Source organism: Corapipo altera, unplaced genomic scaffold, assembly GCF_003945725.1.
Source record: "Corapipo altera isolate COAL_440 unplaced genomic scaffold, ASM394572v1 22b, whole genome shotgun sequence".
In the NCBI taxonomy this organism is placed as follows: Eukaryota; Metazoa; Chordata; class Aves; order Passeriformes; family Pipridae; genus Corapipo; species Corapipo altera.
Window position 1 is genome coordinate 15,048,327 of NW_020884876.1, and position 21,593 is coordinate 15,069,919.

General features: G+C 37.1%; 1 protein-coding gene across 5 annotated transcripts in view; it reads right to left on the reverse strand.

Moving 5' to 3' along the window:
* The window catches only part of KLHL2 (kelch like family member 2), a 57,111-nt gene extending 35,518 nt beyond the window's left edge, over positions 1 to 21,593 (reverse strand). For 2 of the 5 annotated variants that reach the window (XR_003526390.1, XM_027635548.1), the window contains exons 1-4: positions 21,566 to 21,587; positions 18,563 to 18,688; positions 14,243 to 14,349; positions 9,583 to 9,704 (exon numbers count right to left, since the gene is read on the reverse strand). Coding sequence is in view for 4 of the 5 variants with exons in the window: in XM_027635548.1 (XP_027491349.1) it covers positions 9,583 to 9,704; positions 14,243 to 14,349; positions 18,563 to 18,688; positions 21,566 to 21,582 (372 nt within the window). In the remaining variant the exon portion in view is untranslated. Of the gene's footprint in view, positions 1 to 9,582; positions 9,705 to 14,242; positions 14,350 to 18,562; positions 18,689 to 20,763; positions 20,924 to 21,565 lie in introns of those variants that run through there. The other 3 variants (XM_027635545.1, XM_027635546.1, XM_027635549.1) reach the window with 3 other exon arrangements.

Genomic DNA, 21,593 nt, shown 5'->3' on the forward strand with positions numbered 1-21,593 from the left:
TTTCACTAGAAAAATGAGATCATTTACTGTTGCCTGACATGTCCTATAATGTATATAAATCCAAGAAGTGTGCCATTGTCTCTCCTTGAGCTACACCACATATTAGTTGTGCCTTCACATTATTAAAATCCTCAAAGCTGTTGTCATAAATACAAAAAATAGGGCAAAACGATGCAACCAGATTGTTGCTTGAAGTCTAAAGGATAAAATACATACGATAGCAAAACACAGTGGGACTCCTTAAGCACACAATCAAGGAGTATATTATAAGGCTGTTTAGTCCAACATTAATTTCTTGCCCAGTAAGACTTAAAACATGTTTCTGTGAATAGGGTTGGTAATGAAACTCATGTCAGCTTGTATTTAAGTACCTCTCTGCAGTGTCAGCAAGCCCCTAATATTATTAGAACTGTGCTGGCATAAAAGAATAAGTTTGGATTACATGTAAAAAGTGATTTAAACACATATATGAATTTTAAAAAAAAATCAGTTAATCCTGTTTTAATCATGAAGTCATTAGGATGAGCCAGTTTCATAAAACAGGTTTTGCAAAAGCTTTCATAATTTAGTAGCTATGCCACAGCAGCCATGATGGAGATGAGCAGAAAGACCAAAGGCTTGTTTATTTTTGAAGCTCTATAAGATGATCCAATAAAGAACTCCATCTCCTCCTAAAGCTTTAATAATATCTGTTTCAGGGAAATAAGATCACCAACCACCAATAGTTGTTGACACTCAACAACTCTATTAGATAAAACACTTTTGGTAAAGAAAAACTTCCAAGAATTAGTGCAGTTGCCTAAAACATATTAACAAAGAAAAAAGTGAGTTTATGGACAGAAGGTTTTAGGTCTTCATGAAGGCTAAGTAAAAAGTGGTGGTAAACTGAAATGTGGTGGAAATGTAGTAGTTTTGAGATTAATTTAAGTCTAGAAACAGCCACTAGTGGAGTATATGGAAGTTAAGGGAATCAAAGACCATGACAAATATTTTAATTCTCTCAGAAACAGGCAGGATTGTAATCTTTCATCTCAGGATTCAATAATTAGCACCATACTTATCACATATTGAAGGTAGGAAGCCAAATCTGTCTGAACTGTTAAGCTTTCAGGAGATTATTTGGGAATCATAATTCAATAGCAGCTCAGAAAAATACAACTATATGAACATCTTAAAAGATAGCTCTACAGTTTTAATTTGGCCTAACAGTCTGTCTAAAAAAATATGTGCTGTACCAGGATACTTTGTTGAGAGTTTTTGGCACATTAAATTTAAGTCACAAGAAATGGAAATTGACAGATTTCAGCTCTAAAGATGCTATCAATGATATTTTTAAACTTTACATTAAAGTCAGAGCTATTTTCACTTTTTAAAAATCTATTGCAGCTATTGACAGGAAAAATCAGTGCAATATTGCTTCATGTTTTTTTAGGGACAGTAAGAGAAACAACTTAAACTCATTCACTCCAAAAAAATTATCTCTAGAAAAAAAAAAAACAAAAAAAACCCCACAAAATAAGTAGCACTGTTATCTTCAACAGTGTTAGTATTGTTTGACCTAACTGCATTCTTCTTTAGGAGCAGAGTTTAGCAATAAATCAGTGCAGAAGAAGAGTCACACGGCCCAAAAGTCTATCTCTAGCACCTCACACGTCAGCAGCCACATACTGCAGGAAGGACTTTGGAAGCTAAACCAAAATGAAGTGACTGTCTAGGTACTGTGGAGATGACAGAGAAAAACTGTACGGAGAACCAGGGGGAGGGGGGGGACAGGACAGGGGGATGACATACAAAGATGACGACCCACTGGCTTAAAATTTACCTCTAGGAACTCAGAATTGTATTCAATTAATAAATAATACAGTGATGATTTTTAATGCTGTCACAAGACAACTGTGATCAGTAAATCGAGGCAAATGCAAGTAAACAAAAGGCCTTTATCAGCAACCAGACAGCAACCTTCAGAGATGCCAACATTAACCTCTCGTACAGCAGTAATAGTTTTATTAAGTTACTTGCATCTGCTAGAAGACTGTGACTCCTTCTAGCTAGAAAAATTGGTATCATGACCCATGCTGTCATCAGCAAACTGCAGCATCTAGGACATCATAATCTATTTGAAAACCATCCAGCAATTTCTGTTAACTCAGAATAAACTCTTCCTAAGGAGCCCTACATTTCAGTAGAATGCATGATTGGGGAGGTACTGGACCTATATTAATTATCTGTTGGTCTCTTGGTGACATGCAAGGTGTTAATCATGACCAACAGGGTTGCAATTGCCTAGATCCAGCCTACCTAGCACTCACTCTTCTCAAGACATACTTTCATTTAAACTGTTTCACTTTCCCTCATTATCAAAAAGTACTTAAAGAAGAGAGGGTAGACGCACATCTGTAAATGTATCAAGATCGAACTTATTCCCTTCCTGCCTGTTTTAGGTTTCTGAGACATTTTTTCCAGACATGTCTTTCACAGATTCTCTGAAGGAGAACAGCCAATTCCTACAGAAGCAATTTCATCATTACCTTCTCTCAAAGCAGTTTTATATCTAAAATATATATAATGTTATATTTGAAACAGGACCTACTGTATTATAAGATTCAGTGAAAGCTTCACAGCATTCAGTTCAGTTGAATAAATATTTCTTTTATCTCTCCCACCCACTTACACAGCAGCAGGCACACTTCCAGGACACAGAATGCTCTGTTCAAGTATTGAATTCGACTCCCTCCTCTTACAAAGCCCAATCACACATTTGTAAAGGACAGTCAGCATTTGATTCTAAAAAGGAAAAATCTACCCCAATTAAAACAGAAAATTTCCTATATTCATAAAGAAAACTGGATATAACCCTTTGAAAGGTGAGGGGCATCTTTTGATAAAATAAGGGAAAAAAGAAGTTCTTTAATGTTCAAAAGTATACTTTATTTGCAGGCCTTACAAACTCTTGAAAAATATGCCAAGTTAGGTATCAAAAATGAAACTAGTCTCAAAAAACATGCTTTATGCTCTTTACACATCACTATGCTGCTAACTCACATAAAGACTATTAGTCTAGTCACCAGCTCATATACACAAAACATTTGCTTTCAAGGATAAAGCTTGACAAGCATCACAATATTCTTAAGCGTATTTTGACTCTCAGCTCAGGTACAAAGATAGTATGGCTCCGAAGACTATTGGAATGTAATTAATGTATATTAATTTGATTTTGTAAGTGCTCAAAGACTGTGGTAAATTCTAAGTAAAGAGGTTGGACTTATAAACTGGCTTGTACTTGGTCATTTCATATTTTTGTTCAAGCTAAGAGCACATAAAACTAGCTGCTGTTGTTCAGCTGATGTGCAATAGTAAGTTGTTAAACTGGTAATGCCATTGTGATCCTGAAAACCCTTTTTAAGTAAATTCCTATAAATTGGTATACCTGTCCCTTAGTGGAAAGGGTACCAAAGGAAAGAATCTAAGATGATCAGGCACAAGGAAAAAAAACTCCTTTACCAAATCTGACATTCCAGTAATACGAATTTCAGAACAAACTGGTGGCCCCTAAACAGGTCATTTCACATGTCCAACCCACATAAAACTGCACATGGTGCATGATAAGCAGAGCACTTCTAAGTACAAAACAACAAATTATTCTGAATATTTTTATCTGAATTTATCCAAGTGCTCAACAAAAGAACAAATAAGGAATGTTAAATGCTGGACAGAATTTTATTTTTTCCTTGAAATTAGTATCCAGTAGGACTTCATCTTACTGATCATACACAGTTTTACTGCATTTTATTGGAACTAATATCTATCCTTGGTGGTTTGTTGGGTTTTTTGTCCTCCTCCACATATGCAAGCCTGGATTATTCATTATTTTGCATTCTATTCTGTGTTATGGTCTCTCCAAAAGATATTCTACATCTCTCTTTCAAACATTTTTAAAATTACTTGTACACATCTTTCTCCTCTTCCCATGTCCTCCCACCCCTAAATTGGGTGTAATTTTATAAGATTTTCAGTAGGTCATTATTCCTTTCTGTTACTGGTGAGTTTTAAAATATAATTGCACAATTCTCCAAAATGAAAATAATTTCTTAACAATTTTATTAAAATCAATTTTAACATGTGGTTGTACTCTGGAAACAGACTTGCAAATTGGCACCTCTGGTGTAAAACTGAATTCTTGCCCAATAAACTTACTGAAAGACATTCTACTACTATTAATAACCAGATAATGACTTCCACTGGTTGCGGTTTTGGTTCACTAGAAGTATTATGCTAATAAGCTTAAATACTTACAACAACAAATCACTTGAATTGGCATTTACCAAAATAAGAAGGTACCACAATTTCCTTCTCCCACTGTATGATGACCACTTCCATGTTCTCGGTCTTACTCTTTCTACCAGCATAAATATAAAGTGACTGCTAGAATAAATGTTGTGTTACTGGAAAAGCAAACTCACTCAATGACATAAAGAAACAAACACTATTTTTTACTCACAAGATAATAATTGCACTCTAGTCTGCATTAACAAGGCCTCAATGGACCAATTTTGGCCATTGCATGTTAAAATGTAGATATAGGTGAAATTGAAAGAGTCTTGAAGAGAAAGAAGAATGGTAAAAGATTTAGAAACCATTGCCTCCAAAGAAAAGTCTACGATGTTTAGCCGAAAGAAAAAAAAGTAAATTACATTAATAAAAACAGTATTTCAATACATAAGATTGTTACAGCAAAACTAGCAACAAGTTGCTTTAAAAGACAACAGAAGGAAGTACCAGAAATTTGTCTAGTACAGACTGAGATGATTTAAGTCAGATACTACCTTATGAACTGTAAAAACTATTAAAGCAACTGGAACTAACCACATAAGGATTGTTAACAAGTTTCCACTATTAGATGAAATATGTTCTGCGAAGTCTGGATACATTCAGTCACTGTTTCACTTTACAGAGTTCAGTAGCAGTTATCTTTTATGCTATTCCCTGTAACCTCACACTCCTTCTTCCTTTGTGCTAATTTAACATACCCTCAGTCCAACTTGGTCATGCCACAAACATAACTCAGAAGTTGACCACCTTAAAAAGAACACATCTGTTTTCAAAAGCTGTGGGACTTCTCTGGGTTTTGGTGTGAAGAACCTGTTCATTTTCAACCTAGAGGATTTTTCAGGATTCAACAACCCTGCAAAGTTGTTCAACCAGTAGACTCTAGAGGTGATGAGGAGCAGCAGGAATAGTCAAAGCCTTTATTACCAAACATTGTACTGTAGAATGACTGCCTTAGTAAATAGCTAGAACAACATGAGGATCTTCTTTTTTGAGGATTTCTTGGGGAAATCAGTTGCTTTTTCGGACCTTTCTTTGGCAGCACCTCAAATCAAATGTGCTGTCAACTCTTATGCCCATATCCCATGATACCATACAAATAGAAGTGTGTTTGTTGTACTTTTTATGGCAATTTGCATGAACAGTAAGAGTTACAAAGAAAAATGCATACATACTGTGTGTTCATAATATGCTTATTACTATGCTAGCGTTGTTCTTGAATAATTTCAGAAAATGAACACACAAAACGATACATCTTAAAAAGGACCCTGTTCTGGCCTTTGGACTTTGTGTTGGTTGTATCTAACAAAATTCTTTAAAGGGAAAATATGCTAGGACAGAGTTATGTAAAAATACCATTTTTTGTGATCTTCTCTTCTGCTCTTATGCACTCATCTTTTTCAAAAGCAAGACAGCAGTAGGTCCAAAGTGAAGCTGTGTGCAATGTTTTCCCCAGGCAGCAGGGAAACGTCTACTCCCAACATAGATGTATGTTCCCACACTTCAATACACTAACCCAAAGTACTGGGTGAACTCAACCACTGGCAGGGCCATGTTATAAAACAGATCCTTGAAGCAATCCAAGTTAAGGATAACTGAAAAACAAACAAACAAACAAACAAAACAAAACAAACAAACAAAACCCCACAACAACAAAAAACCATACAGCATGAGAGTGCTGAGTTGCTGGATGATTTTTTTAGTTCAGTGATCTGTTTTATAAAGCAGTCCAGCAAATAGTTGTATCAGCATAATTAAAGGAACAGGGAACGGCAGCAGGGGATCAGAAAGGAACTCAATCAATTTTAACCCATGTTTATTCAAATCACATTTGACTCACCCTGTATCAGGCTGACCTCTAAACCCCATAGCAAATCCACAGCCCACAAAGAACTGCAGGGATTTCTCCTCTGATACATCTGTGCTCAGTAGAGGCCCTAGGTATACAGCTGACTAAATACAGGCTAAAAGGCCTGTGTGGGAGAGCTACTCACGCATGAGCTTCTTATAGTAACTAACTCTCTCCCACACTGTGCACTGCATGTAGTTAATACCTATATGGATATCAAAAAAATTTGATGTGCAAGAGAGTTGATTTGCCTTTCGAAAACATTAACTTTGATGCTCCCTTCTTAAAATACAAAGAATGAGATATTGCATTAAGTCTGACATTTAATTCCATTCCTGGGGAACAAAAAGAAACAAAAAGGAAGAGCAGAGAGTTAAGAATGCAGAAAAACGTGACATAGTATGTAAATACAGCAGAAGCACTCGTATAGCATTATACAAAGTGGGTGCCATTAGAGATGAATTATAAAATAACTCATTCTAAATGAAGAACAAATACTAAAGGAATGTACACATCCATATACCAGCTGTCTTACTGTTGGGGGCTGGGGGGAACTATTGAACCAAGAACTGAAGACAAGAACAAATGTTCTTTTGTATCTAACTAATGAAGTGAACACAGCCAGTGAAGAGGGCCTCCCGTGTTGATAGTTTATGCACTGCATTTTCTCCTCAATCATTGATTTCACCTGTCTTTTCTATCCCCTCACCTGCCCAAAAACATGCACAAGTGAGAACAGGCTAGTAGGGCAAAGAAATGAACACCTCTTACTCAGAAACTGCAAAGGCATGGTAAGGAAGCAGTCTCCTGTCCACATCTAGATCAAGTAACATCCTAATGAAAGAAGCTCATAGGTAACCTGCCCCTTGAGAAAGACCAGTGAACTTGGCTATACCACTATGTATTCATTTATAATTAGTTTTCATAAATACACACTATAGCTATTTTAATACCAAGGATTAAAATTGTACATTGGAATTACGAATTTTACATCACTTAGACATGAAGCATACACACTCTCTTCAAACATTGTATCACATATTAGGAATTAGTTCAATACCTATTATTACTATGTACAACCTGAAGAGACAGAATAAGACAGTTGAAATCCCATGAAGGGTATCAGAATAAGAATCATAACTAGCTAACCAGAAGCTGAAGTTGCAGTTTAGCACATTAGTCCAAATATAAAAAAAATTTAAGAGAGACAATATTACAGGGCATTTCAGGTTTTCATGGTTCTGCATTCCTACAAGACAAATTCTTGACCATTACTAAAATTTCACAGTACCTTCTAGATAACAGACAGGAAACTGAAAGCTTAATTAATTAATCTCAAGAGCATGCAATGCAGCTATGGAAAGAACACGGTATTAACTAAGGCCTGACAATCTGCACTAGGTTTCTAAGTTTCCAGAAATTCACAGTAACAATTTTCCCATCTTGGCTTTCAAACTTAAGGAAAAGGTCTTGCATTAGTATGTTTGTTTTTATTCACAGTGTTTACTTCTGCTGTACAAATAAATACTACATATATAGTAATAGTAATGCAAAAAGGATGAAAGTGACAAAGTAAGAATAGCTTTACATCCATTATCAGTCATATTACAAGTATATTCACTATCAACATTAAAATGTAACTGTATTGCAACAAATCAAAATCCAACTTAAAAGCTTGGCTGTCTTCTCAGTTCTCAAAGTCACCACAAACTTTTAACATTACTCATGGGGTCATATTCTTTATATTAACATCCCCCACATTATCAGATATATCTTCAGACAGATAACCTGAAGCCATGAAAATTAAAGCCATATCAGACTCGGGAGCTTTAAACACAGGTATTTCTGGCCTTTAACGACTCCTGTATGAGGAAGAAACGTAACACTGGCTTTTCCTCCCATAAACAGAAGAGTTAGCATTGCCAAGGTTAGTGCTGCTCCCTAGGAAGCACCTACAGCCAAAATACAGTAGGCTGCCTGTTATGCTATGTTATGGATCAAATATACAAGATTAAGGCCATTAAGCTCTGTCAGCAAGACAGAATATTCTATTTTAAGGATAAAAACCAGCATGATCAAGCAACAAGAGGTCTATTAGAGAATATCTGACAGTTCTGGATTTTGCCCAAAGTCTTCCACAGCGATACAGAGATTTGTGCAATCACCAAATTGGTTAAGACACAACATAATTTCAGTCAGTTTTTTCATTATGTACATTCACCATCAGATCATAAGTAAACAATTCCTTAAGAAGCAGGCGACAAGAAATTAATCATATAGAATTAAATGACTTATGGTATGACCTAAAAAATGGAGGGTCTACTAGTAGGATATTTTGTTTCAAGTTTTTTTCTCACTTCTAGCTCCCCAGTCAAGCATAGCTAAAACTAGCAGTGCCCCATTGGATTCAGTAGCCAATAAAAACCTATTAATTTCAGCCTAATGCCCAGTAAAAGCAATTAATTTCAGAATACACAATTGCAACAGAATTTTTCTATGCCAAAAACAGCAACATGGTTTTGCACTCTGCAAAAGCAGCAAAATGACTGCTAATAACCAGTAACTTGGCATTGGGAAAGAATAGAAAGAAGAGCATAGGAGCAAGGAGAAAAACATGAGAATTAAATATATCACCTCTTATGCAAATAGTTTTAAACTTGCTAAACATATATACCAAATCTCAAAAGATAGTTGAAGGAAAATCTGCTCTGTCCATCTTCAGGGTTTGTGGTTAGAAAACACTAAGGGCGGGAGGCTATGTTTTTTAGGCTTGTGTTTGTTTTATTCTAATTGAAGCTTCAGCTTAAGGTAAAGCCAACTGGAAAAACTGATTAGCTCTGTGTGGGATGGGCAGAACTATCATGCTATATATTGGTTGATTTAATTAAAAAAAAAAAAAAAAGGCAGTAGCTAAAAATTTCTGCACAGTTGGCTACTGGTAAGTTACAGAGACCGAGCAGGAGAAAGTACTTTATTCTGCAGGATAACAGAGAAAAAACCCAACCAAACAAACCAAAAAACCAAACAGAACAGCTTAATTGGAGAACATGGTTTCACATTTAGGAACAAATCTATTTTGTTTATGTAAATTGCACTTAAGTATCAGAGAGGAGGTGGTACAGAGGTGGCTGACAGCATTAATTTTAGGCAGAGTAAACCATCTATTTTATTGCATTACGTAAGGTTTGGCTGCAAAGCCCATTGAAGTCAACTGACTCTTCATTTAGTTGAATAGTCTTTGAATTTGACCCAGAATTTAAACTGCATGACTACTTGCTTTGTAAGCACAAGGTCTGAAAAAAATCCAGTTTGCAGATGAGATTTCCTATGTCAGAGTTGAACCACACTGACAAAATAAATGACTCTGCAATTACATCTCTTTTTGCAGAAAACATTCTCACTCTTACCTGCACATTTTCTTCTGTAACTTGAATTTCAGCAGTGTAAATATAATCAATAAGCATCCTTAGAGTCCAGCCATCGACTTCCTTTATTCGAACTTTTTTTGCTCGGCTTTCACTCATCTCACCTACAAAACCCAATTTATTGGTCAAGTAAATTAGATAGAAATACAACACAGATGTAGAAGTTTAATAGCAGCAGACATTTTGTGTATGATCAGTTGTAATAGTAGAACAACTTTAATAATAATAATAATAATTCAATTTCTTTCCTTCCTTCCTGCAACGAGAAAGGACGACTTTGTTGTTACCATCATGTGAATGCTGCCTGGGTTGATACTTTTACTGCAGGTGACCTATTTTCTCCAATGTACAGTATCAGGAAAATATTGTTGTCAGCCCTAAATAAGACTCTTCAAATGCATACAGAAACATTTTGCTGGCAAAGCAAGCTGGTAAAATACTCTAGTTTTTTTAACTTCTTAATTGAAGGAGAATCCCAAACACAGTTTAGAGTAATTTTATTTAAATAAGAAAAATTATGTTCCCACAGAAGAATTAACATAACACATTTCTTTGCTTGCCTACTTATTATTCTCTTAGCAATTTCACATCTTTTACAGATATGATTTAACAGCTAAAACTCAAGCTAAGATAAAATGGTAAGCATACAAAAACTTGTTAGATCTCATTTTGTGGAGGCTGACATGTTGGACATATGCCACAACTGATCTTCATAGAAAGACCTGCAAAATAGTTTCCACCTTCCAAAATATGATGTTTCTCAAAATGCAACATTTTCTTTATGTCTGAAATAATTGTCCAAAGATTATAAGCTTCTTCACGATTTCCAACCACGCATTTGGTCATCTCAGACTTTTAAACTGTTCTGCACTGACTTGCACCAAGAAGCAAAACATGACCTACACCAGTTATGCTGGAAGATAGATAAACTTGGACTTTGGAAAAGTATATCCCAGTCTCTGAATACATTAATTTATTATTCTTCTATGTTGGATATTATTTCTTTCCCTTAGGCATAGGCATCTAGAGATAAGGGAACTGATGATGTAATAAATTTAATGTATACAACAACAAAAGCAGACAGGATGGGGAAGTGAACAAGAACATCACTGCTGATATTTTCTTATGAAGTGCATACACATTTTCATTGTTTGTTACCCTTTGGTCTCTAGGGTTGGTACCAAGCAATGCATTTTACCCAGTGCTTTCAGCAAAGGGGTCATCACTGAGAAATCTGTTACCACTATCCATGCCTTTTTTTGAGCTGAGGGGTTTGTAAATCAACCCTTTAAGTGGGAGAAAGTTCGGAAGACCATCTACAGCAACACATTAATGGCAACATAGGTTGCTAGCATTCTAGAAAACACTGATGAAGGCCCACGTCAAAACCAGCAAAATCCAGCCTCAACAGAAACTTCTCTTTTCACCTGCTCTACTGAAACATTTCCCTACACCTTAGCAGATTCTCTGAAGGGCCCTGTATTCCAAGTTTCTACTTCTAGTTTGACACAGATTAAACCCCTTGATCTTCAGAGCATGTATGCTGCAAGTTATTTATTATGCAAGCTTCTGTGGAGGTGGTCCTTTGGGAAAATTGTGTGTGTGGGAGAGCAGATTTTGATATTCTGCAAGCACATTAGGTTTGTTTTCAGATTTTGTGTCAAGTCGTTTAGAGTCATGGATAGGTACCTTCTCTGTTTAACAACGGAGCTCAGAATATTTAAAAAAAAAAACACAAAAAACAACAACAAAAAAAAATCCACACACATGCAAACAAATGAAAAAAAACCCCAACAGGTAAGATAAATCCAAAAATACTTGCTCCTGACTTTCATGCTAAACAGACATGCAGTCTTACTATAATGCTAGATCAAGCCATACTTTTTTTGATAGATCATATGCACTCACTAGGCAGTCTCACCCTGGTATTCAACCTGCTGAAGAACTCAGTTCATGACTAGAAAGTTGCACCACCATATCTCCACAGATTTCTTAGTGACAGGAAAGCATATTGTGAACAGAAATGAAAGCACTGAGCTAATCCAACCACCCAAGCAGGAGCAGCAATGCACCAGTTGAGTTGAAGATACTAAAGGGGCTAACTAAAAAACTTATATGGTTCCTCACAAAGTAATGCAAGGCAGGGTTTTGGGTGGGTTTTTTGTTTGTTTGTTTTGTTAAACAAGAATTTTATAAATGGATAATGGAAGCTAAGAGAGCAGGTAATTCCCTAAGGATGACTGTCATTGAGGAAGAGAAAATTAAACTCAGGTCACTCTTGTCCCAAGTCAGGCCCTACTACCATTGAAGAATCCCTTCTCTGATGTTTTATAATCCATTCCTCTAAACATTTAAGTATACTTAAATAATATTTCTAAATAATTCCACTGTATAAGAAGAAAGAAATATCCCCAGTAACATACTCCCAGCTGTTTAATCTTTCTTCCCCCTACCTCTCCATAGGATAACTGCTTCTGTAACTTTGAAAGGCAATGCAGTAACTTTTTCTTTCTTTCTGGATATTCATTAGGGCTACCACTGCAAGTGCAAATGGGGGGGGGGGGGGGGGGGGAAAAAAAAAAAAAAAACCAAGCAGAGGGTTTGAACCCAGCTAATGCCACATCCCGTGCTACACCAAAGTAGTTCTTAATGACTCCGAGAAAGATGGAAGCAACCCGCAAACATATGTCGAAATATAAGCTTCTAATTTCTAGTCAAGAAGTAACCTTAAAGCATAAGAGTGCAACTTTTTTTTACTGTCTTTTCAGTCACTGTTTTATTCTGCATGGAAGAAGATACTTTTCCATTTGGTTGTGGCTGGTTAAGGGATCAAACTTGCTTATATGAACTTGCTGGATAAGAATAAAAATCCACCTGAGAAGTGTTAATTGCAAGGTCCATGGAGATAATTATAATGAATTTCAGGATATTTTTGTGTGGGCAATGGCTGAAATGCACCAATATCACAGCTGGGCCTTTCTGCAAGCAACCTATAAGCATAGTATAAAATCCATTGATAAATCTTGAAGCCACAGCTGAATTTTATTTAAACTCCAGTTTGGTTCACCATCTACACAAACACTGCCACAAACGCATGTATTAAACACTTCACACCCATTACTCAGGTAAGCATTCCCACTTCCCACACCACTGGGGGTCAAAGATCACCTACACTTAAAAACATAAAACAAGTAAAAAATGTTAAAAGGGATTGAAGCAAGGAAAGGGAAGATTTCAGCAATTCTGTCTCGAGAGCAGCCACAAATACCGCTGCACTGGCACTCTGAATAGGTAATAAACTTTTTCACAGAAAGGGCAGTGAGGGCATGCAGAAATGTCTTAATCACAGAAAGGATAATAAAAAGCTCTACTCAGAGAAAAGAGTATTTTCAATGTGATAGTCAACAACAGTTAATCTTCGATATAAGAAGCTTGCATTTCTTTGTTACTAAGGTGATAAAAAGGAACTGTAGAAGCATCTGTTTTCTTTCTAACTTTAAGACCAGTAGTAAAAATTAAGAAAGAATGTATCAGTCTCTACCACAAATTCAAATGTGAAGAACTACTAGCAGAATAGATATTTAATTTTAAATGCAACTTTAAAGCATTGCTGTAGAAGTGATTCCACTTCTAGCTTTGGTTATGTCAAAATATTTGCATATAAGATCAAGAATAATCAACTGCTTCCCCAGCACACAACAGTATTTGAAATGTCATCAATCTTCCAGTCACATACAAATAAAGTTATTAAAATGCCATCTGCTTGCATACAGGCAGGCCAAGAGTCACATTTCTGCCTCCATCTGAGCTGGTTGTCAGAAGCAATGCAATACATTTAATTTCAGACAGTCAACTACAAAGCTGGCATGAGATTTGAGGAGGAACAGACAAAACCTCAGAAGTAAATTTTAACATGCATTTAGTAGTATTCTCACTTTAACACTGAATTTCACATTATTTCAATGTGATTTATAACCATTATGGAATTAAAGCCACAGCACAGGATTTAAGCTGGAGGCTCCTGTGAACCTGAACCTATCTTAGCCTTGCAAGCCCTCAGCATCCCTGCTGTAGCAGTAAAGTCATAACATGGCCAGCATGGAGCGAGCAGAGGCAGAATCAAGCATGCACAGAAAAGTTGTGGCAATGATGCAGAGTACATGTGTCATGGAGAATTACTGTAAAAATACTGAAATGTGCACTCCAGCTATAGGCTGCCAAAACCACAGGAAGTTTTCGTATCTACTAACAGCCTAGAGCATTCAGGGTCTGAAGAACATAGCAGCAGTAGTTGTTAAAGGACATAATTTACTCCAACATTCACATGAAAGTTATTTTAACCTTCTTTTGGACAAGTGAGATTACTAGAGCCTTAAAGGGTATAACAACTCTACTATTCCTTGCTTACTTAACATCTAATTTTTTTTTAAATTAAGGAGATTTTTTTAAAGCATTCATCATGCTAACAAAGAATAAGTTGCCAGTATGTCCTTACAGTGAAAAATTCATTAAGAATCCCAAATGTTCCTGCTGGTTTATCTAAAAACTAAATAGATCCTAAAAAGCAAAAGTCATGTAATTTTCTGCTTTATACAGTTGGATTGGATTAGAACAAGTAAGTAAGTATTGAAACATTTGGTACCTGTAAACATGGCATGGAAGTAGGGGCTGCAGGCGGCTAACACAACTCTATGCGCTGCAATTTCCATGTCTTCAGCTACTATCGTCACATCACACAGCAAGTTTTGACTATTTAGAAATATCAGAGAAGGTAATTTCACATAAGTGAACTACAACAGAAGAGTATATAATATCACATACAATTTGTTTTCCATGCCCTCAAAAGAGGCAGACAATGTTGATGAAGCGTTGTTTGTAAATGTGTTACACAACCACATGGCTATTACTCAATTAGATTACAGATGGTGCTTGGGTACACAGAAGTTTAAAAAAAAAAAAATTTTCAAACAACTGAATTGTGATTCCTTGCACAGAAATCTTCTGGATTGAATAACCATAATATGTATCAGTCCAGTTTAGAAACCTTCTCTCTGGAAGGCTGGACCTCTTTGAATAACTATGATAGAAAAAAAGAATTTAATAAACACAAACACTAAAAAGAACAATGAGTTAAGAAACAAGACCTTACAGACAACAAAGAATCCAAAGTTCAATTGTGATGCCTGTGTCACATTACATTGGAAGCTCATGCCTACTTAATTGTTCAAAATCGCTACTCAATCTTCTCTGTATTTACTGTTTTCCAAGCATTTTTCATACCCAGTCCATACACAAAATAACAATTATTTTTTCTACTCTGAGCAGTTTAGAATTTATTATGGTTAATTTCATATCTTGCCTGAGTTTGTATCTTCATTTGTATTCTAGTCCTTTGTAACTGTAATACATACTTCCTCTCTGTTGCAATAAAGTATCATCTTATTTATAATCATTCCTAACACTGGTGTTTGCAATGCAGTTTACAGCTATTGGCTACACCTCTTCCAGTTAAACCTACAACACCATATACTCTTTGTATTCCAATTTTCTAGACTGAAAGAGGAGGGGGGGAAGAAAAAAAAGAAAGAAAACACATCAACACCAAAAGGCTGCAATTTCCCAGCATCTAAATAGCCAGTCACAATTGCCTTTTATTTCCTGCTCATGCTACCACTGTCCCTGTGGAAGCAGTATACAATCCCCAAAACTTAGAGCCACTGCAAACAGACGGAAGAGGGAGCATGATTTAACAGAACATATTCCTTAGGGATGGAGCTAGAGCTGTATATCAATTCAGTGATCTCTATTCTCAGTACTTTCAAAAAGATAAATTTTTACCTTTCCTGAATATATATTACAATTAGAGTGCAGACTTTTAGAGAGTTTGCAACTACCACACTGAGTTGTAGCAAAGACAGGTGAGCAGTTGCATTTGCTTCAGACAGAGCTAAAGCTGTCAGCCAAACTGTTCAGATATTCATTAAATCCAAAGAAAACTCTGTGATCTCTCTGCCTCTGCAATCATCCTATTTCTATAAGCCCAGACTCAAGTAACGTGGCTTTGTGGGGGTCACACCCCAAAAATTTTGGTGGCCATGACTAACCTTTGGTGTCATATTACAATCCTGGCACAGCATTATCTTTCCCCTTTCAGCTCTTAACACCTACAGCAACTATCTAAATAAGTTTACTCTGAAATAGCATTATTATCAAAAAAGATGTACAATATAAGTAACGACCATATCTAGATGAAACGCTCAATTCAGAGGATCCTGAAAACCACCATTACATTTATTATAAAATAATTGAAACAGAAAACTCCACATAAAAAGGCTTCAGATACTCAGCATTATCAGACATTTGCACTTATCCTGACAACAGGAACAAAAGGTTTTATACTTAGTAGCACAGAAATACCAAAGTTAACAATAAAGCCAGGAGCAAGAGAATTACATCAATGCAAAACTCAGGCTAATTACACTGCGCATGTATAGACACAGTAACTTAGATACATCTCAAGTTCAGATACATCTCAAGTCTGGAACTGCATTAGACAAATGAATATACTCTGCATCACTACAAAGCTGGGAAGCTAAATAAACTACTAAAGAAATGAGCTTATAAACTTAATCATGTACTCTGCTGTAAGCAACTCATGAAACTCAGAAGCCTCATTTCATGAGGGCACATCAATTTATTGCAGAAATGCTTGTTCTGAAGTGATATTGCACTAATTTGCTTCTATACAGTGAATGAAAGAACAGAACTGTGGGGAATACACCATTCATGGTAAAGAAAATGAGAAATGGGGGGCAACAAAGCATACATTTAAGAAGAATAACTGCTTACCAGCTTACAGGCTATTCTTCATTGGTTCATTTAAAGAAAGTTCATTACCCACATCTTCAAAAGGTTTTGGTAAAGTCTTGTTTGTAAGAATGAGGATTTTAACAAATGTAGGTAAGGTCAAATTCCATTGTGATAAAAGTAAATTATAATGAAGTGAAAAGATAAACGGCAGAGAGTAATTTCTTAGTACGTCAAGAACTAATTACCTATCCTAATGATCTCTCTGAGGTGATGGTGAACAATGAAATGACAAAAACTAGAAAGGACAAAATTACTCAAATTTGTCACAATTTGAAGGCACAGAAAAACTTACTTATGACCTACTAGAGCCAGCCACCTTGACAGCAGCCAAAAACTTATATAAACATATAGACTTAAGCATTCAAAATCAAATGTATTTTAGATACTTAAATTATTTTTTTCACAACTTATCCACTTCCTGCAGAGTATACCTCTGGCAAATATCTGTATGTGCTACGCTAATAAAAAGAACTGAGATAGAAACCACTTTAAAAATGTATTCAAAATTAAAAATATCATTTACTTGATTCATATTAGATCTTCATTTTGAGTAATGAAGTCTGAAACATTTCTAAAATATTTCAGTTTATTATTTCAAATGAATGCAAATAGGAATGTTTATAATCTTATCTAATTACCACTTACTTTAAAAGCTGTACTCAGCTTAAATTATAAACATTGCTGCATCAACTACTTTATTAAACAAGAACTAGTTAACGTTTGCATAGCATTGCTCCTGTTCCAACTTCATTTATACATGTAAGACAAAATTGCTCAAATTGCTTCTACAAGCAATTTGAATTTAAGTAACCATGGAAACTAAAGTATGTTCTGAAAATAATTCATGGCCTTCAACAATGCACTCTGCCGGAAGACCACATATCTTTTACTTGCAACACAACAAAACGCAGGTAAGGTTTCTGACTTCTGAAACTATTGTTAAGATTCATTCTGAAAAACTTTTGCCATTTAAACTCTTGCTCATCCTTAGGGAGTCATTGTTACTGGCTCTAGCCAGGCCCTATAATGTTCCTTGAGACACTGAATCTGGTTACTGGGATACTTGAAAAAGCAAAGGGCATATGTAGGTGAAGCAACAAGTGTCAGTCTATCCAGCACACAGTATTAAGGATTTCCCTATAAGGAACAATGAAGATCAAAGGCAGACACATACTTTAAGTGGGTATAACTTGCTGTGTTACTTTCAGGTGAAGCCTCTCCAGTTTTTAATCTTATACAGGAAATAACAAAGAACTGCGAGATTTTCATAGCCTCCAGTATTGTCTATCCTAAAGAAGCATTTTAGTTTTTTAATTTTTCCATTCCTGCTGTTAGTTACAAAATTGAATTACTGTAAGTGATAGTTGTAGGTCCTGATTTTCAGAGCTCTACCTACCAGCTGTTACAGTTTTCAACATCATTTTACCTACTCATATGTAGAATATAAATCAATACGGATGTTATGAACAGCATCAGCACCAGCCTCCCAGTTTTGCTGAAAATGATGGTAGTATCACTCAAGGTCTTACAAAACTTTATTGAGAAAAGTTACTTTCAATATTTGATTTGAGAGTTCATCAATTTCTCCCAGAGGGCAAGCAGAAGATAACTAAGAAAGAAAATGTACTGTCAGTTGGTTTATATTTGTTAAGACTGTGACCTGTGTCTCCAGACTAGAAAATTTTAAGATTTTTCCAGTTTGTAGCCTACTACAAAAATCAACAAGAGGCACAAAAAGAGCCTTAGGCTCAACTAAAGAGTCACTTTTCATCTATGCAGGATCAACTACACACAAGACAAAACCAGTAGCTGTAACTCCTTAAATACAAGCCCTAAGTATTTTTTAAGTCTCGCAAAACTAGTTTTGATTCACTTATGAGAGGCAAAAACATACTGCACACATTATAGCTATCATCACACAACTATCATTCAGCTATCACTTCATTGTATATTTAATTCTTCTCTTAATTAGATCAGCTACACTTCTGAAATTGCATGTTCTTATTAAACAAGCTATTATCAACTTAATAAATGCAAATGAAAGTAAAAATGTATTATGAACTCCAGGTAGATGTATACAGTGAAGTAATACCTTCTTAATTCATTCATAATTTTAAAAGCTTTCTTCATGTGCCATGGATTTACTGTAACAGGACAGTGAATTTCGGTGTTATCATCTTTCAGATCCAAAGGCTTCTGATGGCAAAGTTTGGTACAACTGGAAAGAAAGAGGAAAAAAAAGAATTAATACTTCTGTCTAATCTCTAGTTCTGTGACCTCTTATTTTCTCCATCTTCATCTTAGGGAGAAGATTTGCACTTGAAACCTATTCTTTACTCCAAGTAATTTTGGTTTCCCTATTACCAGAAGTGTGGAGGAGTAGGTAGAATTGCCGAGGAAGCAATAAGTTGGTGACCAACATTAGTGAGGTTGACAAGAGGCACTCAGGGCTAATAACAACCTCCACTACAGAAAACATGAAGACGTTTTCTGGTTTTGTGAATATTATTTTATTTCATGGAAAAATATCCTAGAATATTTCCAATGAGCCCTGAAGTAAGGGGAGAAGCAGAGTTTGGAGAATTTTTAGCCTGGTGGCCATACAGATCAAAGGTAGAATGCAGCATCCGTGCAGCACCTTTGTCTCTTCATGCCTTCACTGCCTGTCAGAAAAGAGCTTCTCTCTGACCTTCCACCAGGACCTCAACTATTGGTTCACACTCCCAGTTCACCTCTGACAGGAAGACCACATGACGACTACTGTAGTTGTCCAGGCTTTCCCTAGGAGCAGCATGAGACACAGGTGACTGAGAAAAATTGGGTTGTTTTGTAGAATCACTCAGTGTTTTGAAAAGCATAAGTGACCAACCTCTTAGTTTTTCTTAAGCAGTGTGAAAAAATCATTACCTCTAGCTACAATTAATTCCTTCCATAAGAAATACTCAAGTTGTATAGACACTAGCTTCTATAGAAAAATTGTTATACACATTCCTCAGTCGCTAGGACTATCCAAACAGCAAGTAGGTTTTTCAAGGCAAACCAAACTGATGAGTTTCCTGTTTAAAATCACAATGTTATTCTTACAAGGCAAACTGTGTTGTCACAGCACTTAGAAAATGCTTAGCATCAGCGATGTTTTCTTCTACAGTATTGTAACTGTATTCCTGAACCTCTGAGCTGGAAATAAGCAAAGTCACTGAAGTCACTTGGTGGGGCTACCTGGTACATCAAAGATGTGATTTCAAAAGAAAATTCAACTTTGGTAGCTTTAGGTAAGCACAGTCAAACTGAACATATTCAGTGACTCACATAATTGCAGCCTCTCTTCTACCATACCTCAAACTTCTACTTGGGCACGTCTAAAGAAGCTTAAAAGAAAAATCCAATGATAATTTAAGAATATAACCTAAAACTCTATATTCTGTTCACTACAGTAGTGTAAAGCCAAGCTATTTTTATTTTTCATTATTCCAAAACTAGCTACAAAATTTTGGAGCAGAACAACACAGAATTGCATCAAACAGCAAAGAAATGGAAAAAGTCTCGATAAAACACTGGCTAACAAAATAACATCCATCCACAGAACTTAAACTACTACCAACTTGCTACAGTGTACCATGAAACTGATATGAATTAAGAGTTTCACTCTCAATTTTGAAAATTATACAATTAATTACTGAAAGTGGACAAGTAATGGACAGGAATTTTGCATCAATCACAAAAAAAAAAAATCACGTTACATGCTATTCCGCATATACATATGCTGCTGCACAGAGGTAAAAAAGAAAAAGACATCCTACCGAGCAAACTCCTTTAGACTGAATATTACTTCTCTACATTATGCAACATATGTAGTGTTAAGCATTCAAAAATATTATAGAGAGAAATTGACGACTGCAGAAAACGCTCAAAACACCAAAGACCTATGAGGAAGGGACCCAGCTTTTAATTATAACACTGACTTACCAATTCCAAGACAGAACACTTCTATGGCATCTTTTTACGTCCCAAGGCAATGCATCAGATACTGATGTCTACCTATCTACATACATATACAGGCTACATACACATCGAACACAGCATGCAAGGAAAAAAAACAGTAATCACTGTTGTCAGGCAACTTGGATTAGAGAGAGGAGTTCTCATGAAGTGTAAATTAATTTGCTGAAGTTTCATTTGTTTGCCACAAAGGACAACTTTGTTTTAGGGTAATGAAGCCTACAAAACCATCAGTCATATGCTTTCTGTTTTGAGAACTACCAGTCTGCTTGAAGTTACTGGAGTATCTCTTACCATTTCACGAGTTGGGTCAAAGCTGTCTGCAACTGGTTTCCTTCGGTTTGTTCTCAAGAACCTGACCCACAGCGTGCCTGAAAACTACCTCCCGAAGGCATAGGATGAAGCTGCACTGAACAGGAGCGTGCCAAAGGCGATGAGCCCAGCTCAGATGCAGCTGGAGATACGTGCATTGCCTGGGCACTGCCACTAAAAAAGATGCTTAACTAAATAACCAGAAAACCGAGAGTGCGGTGAGCACGACTGCTGAGTCAAATAGGGAATAATTTGGGACCGCAGATGGAGGAAGCAGAAGGAGTGAGGGGGAGGAGGGAAAAAAAAAGCCCGCCTGTCCCTACAGGCTGGAAGGCACCCGGCGGGCGGCGGGGCGGGGGTGCGGGCAGCACTGCCCGCCCGCGGCGAGCCCAGTGCCCGCTCCCCCCGGAGGATGTCCCCGGCGCGGGCACCGCCGCGGCACAACGGGGCAGCTCCGAACACGGGCGGCCGCGCTGTCCGGGGAGCCCCCGCCCGCCGGGCACCGGGCACCGGCTCCGCCACCAGGTCGCCGACACGACGCCCCGCCGGCGCTGCGCCGCGGCTGGTTCCGAGTCCCCTCCCGACCGGGAGCTCCGCTCCCGCGGGGCCCGGGCAGCTCGGCGGGGCTGCGGAGCCGCGGCGGCTCTGCTCCTGCTCCTGCTCCGCGGCTAGGCCTGCCCCGCGCCCCCGGCCCGCGGACCGCATAGCGCTCCGCTCTGCTCCGCACCGCCGTCCTGGCGGGCGCCGGCAGCCTCCCCGCCCGCCCCGCCGCCGCCGCACTCACACGGGCGGCAGCAGCATCTCCATCGCGG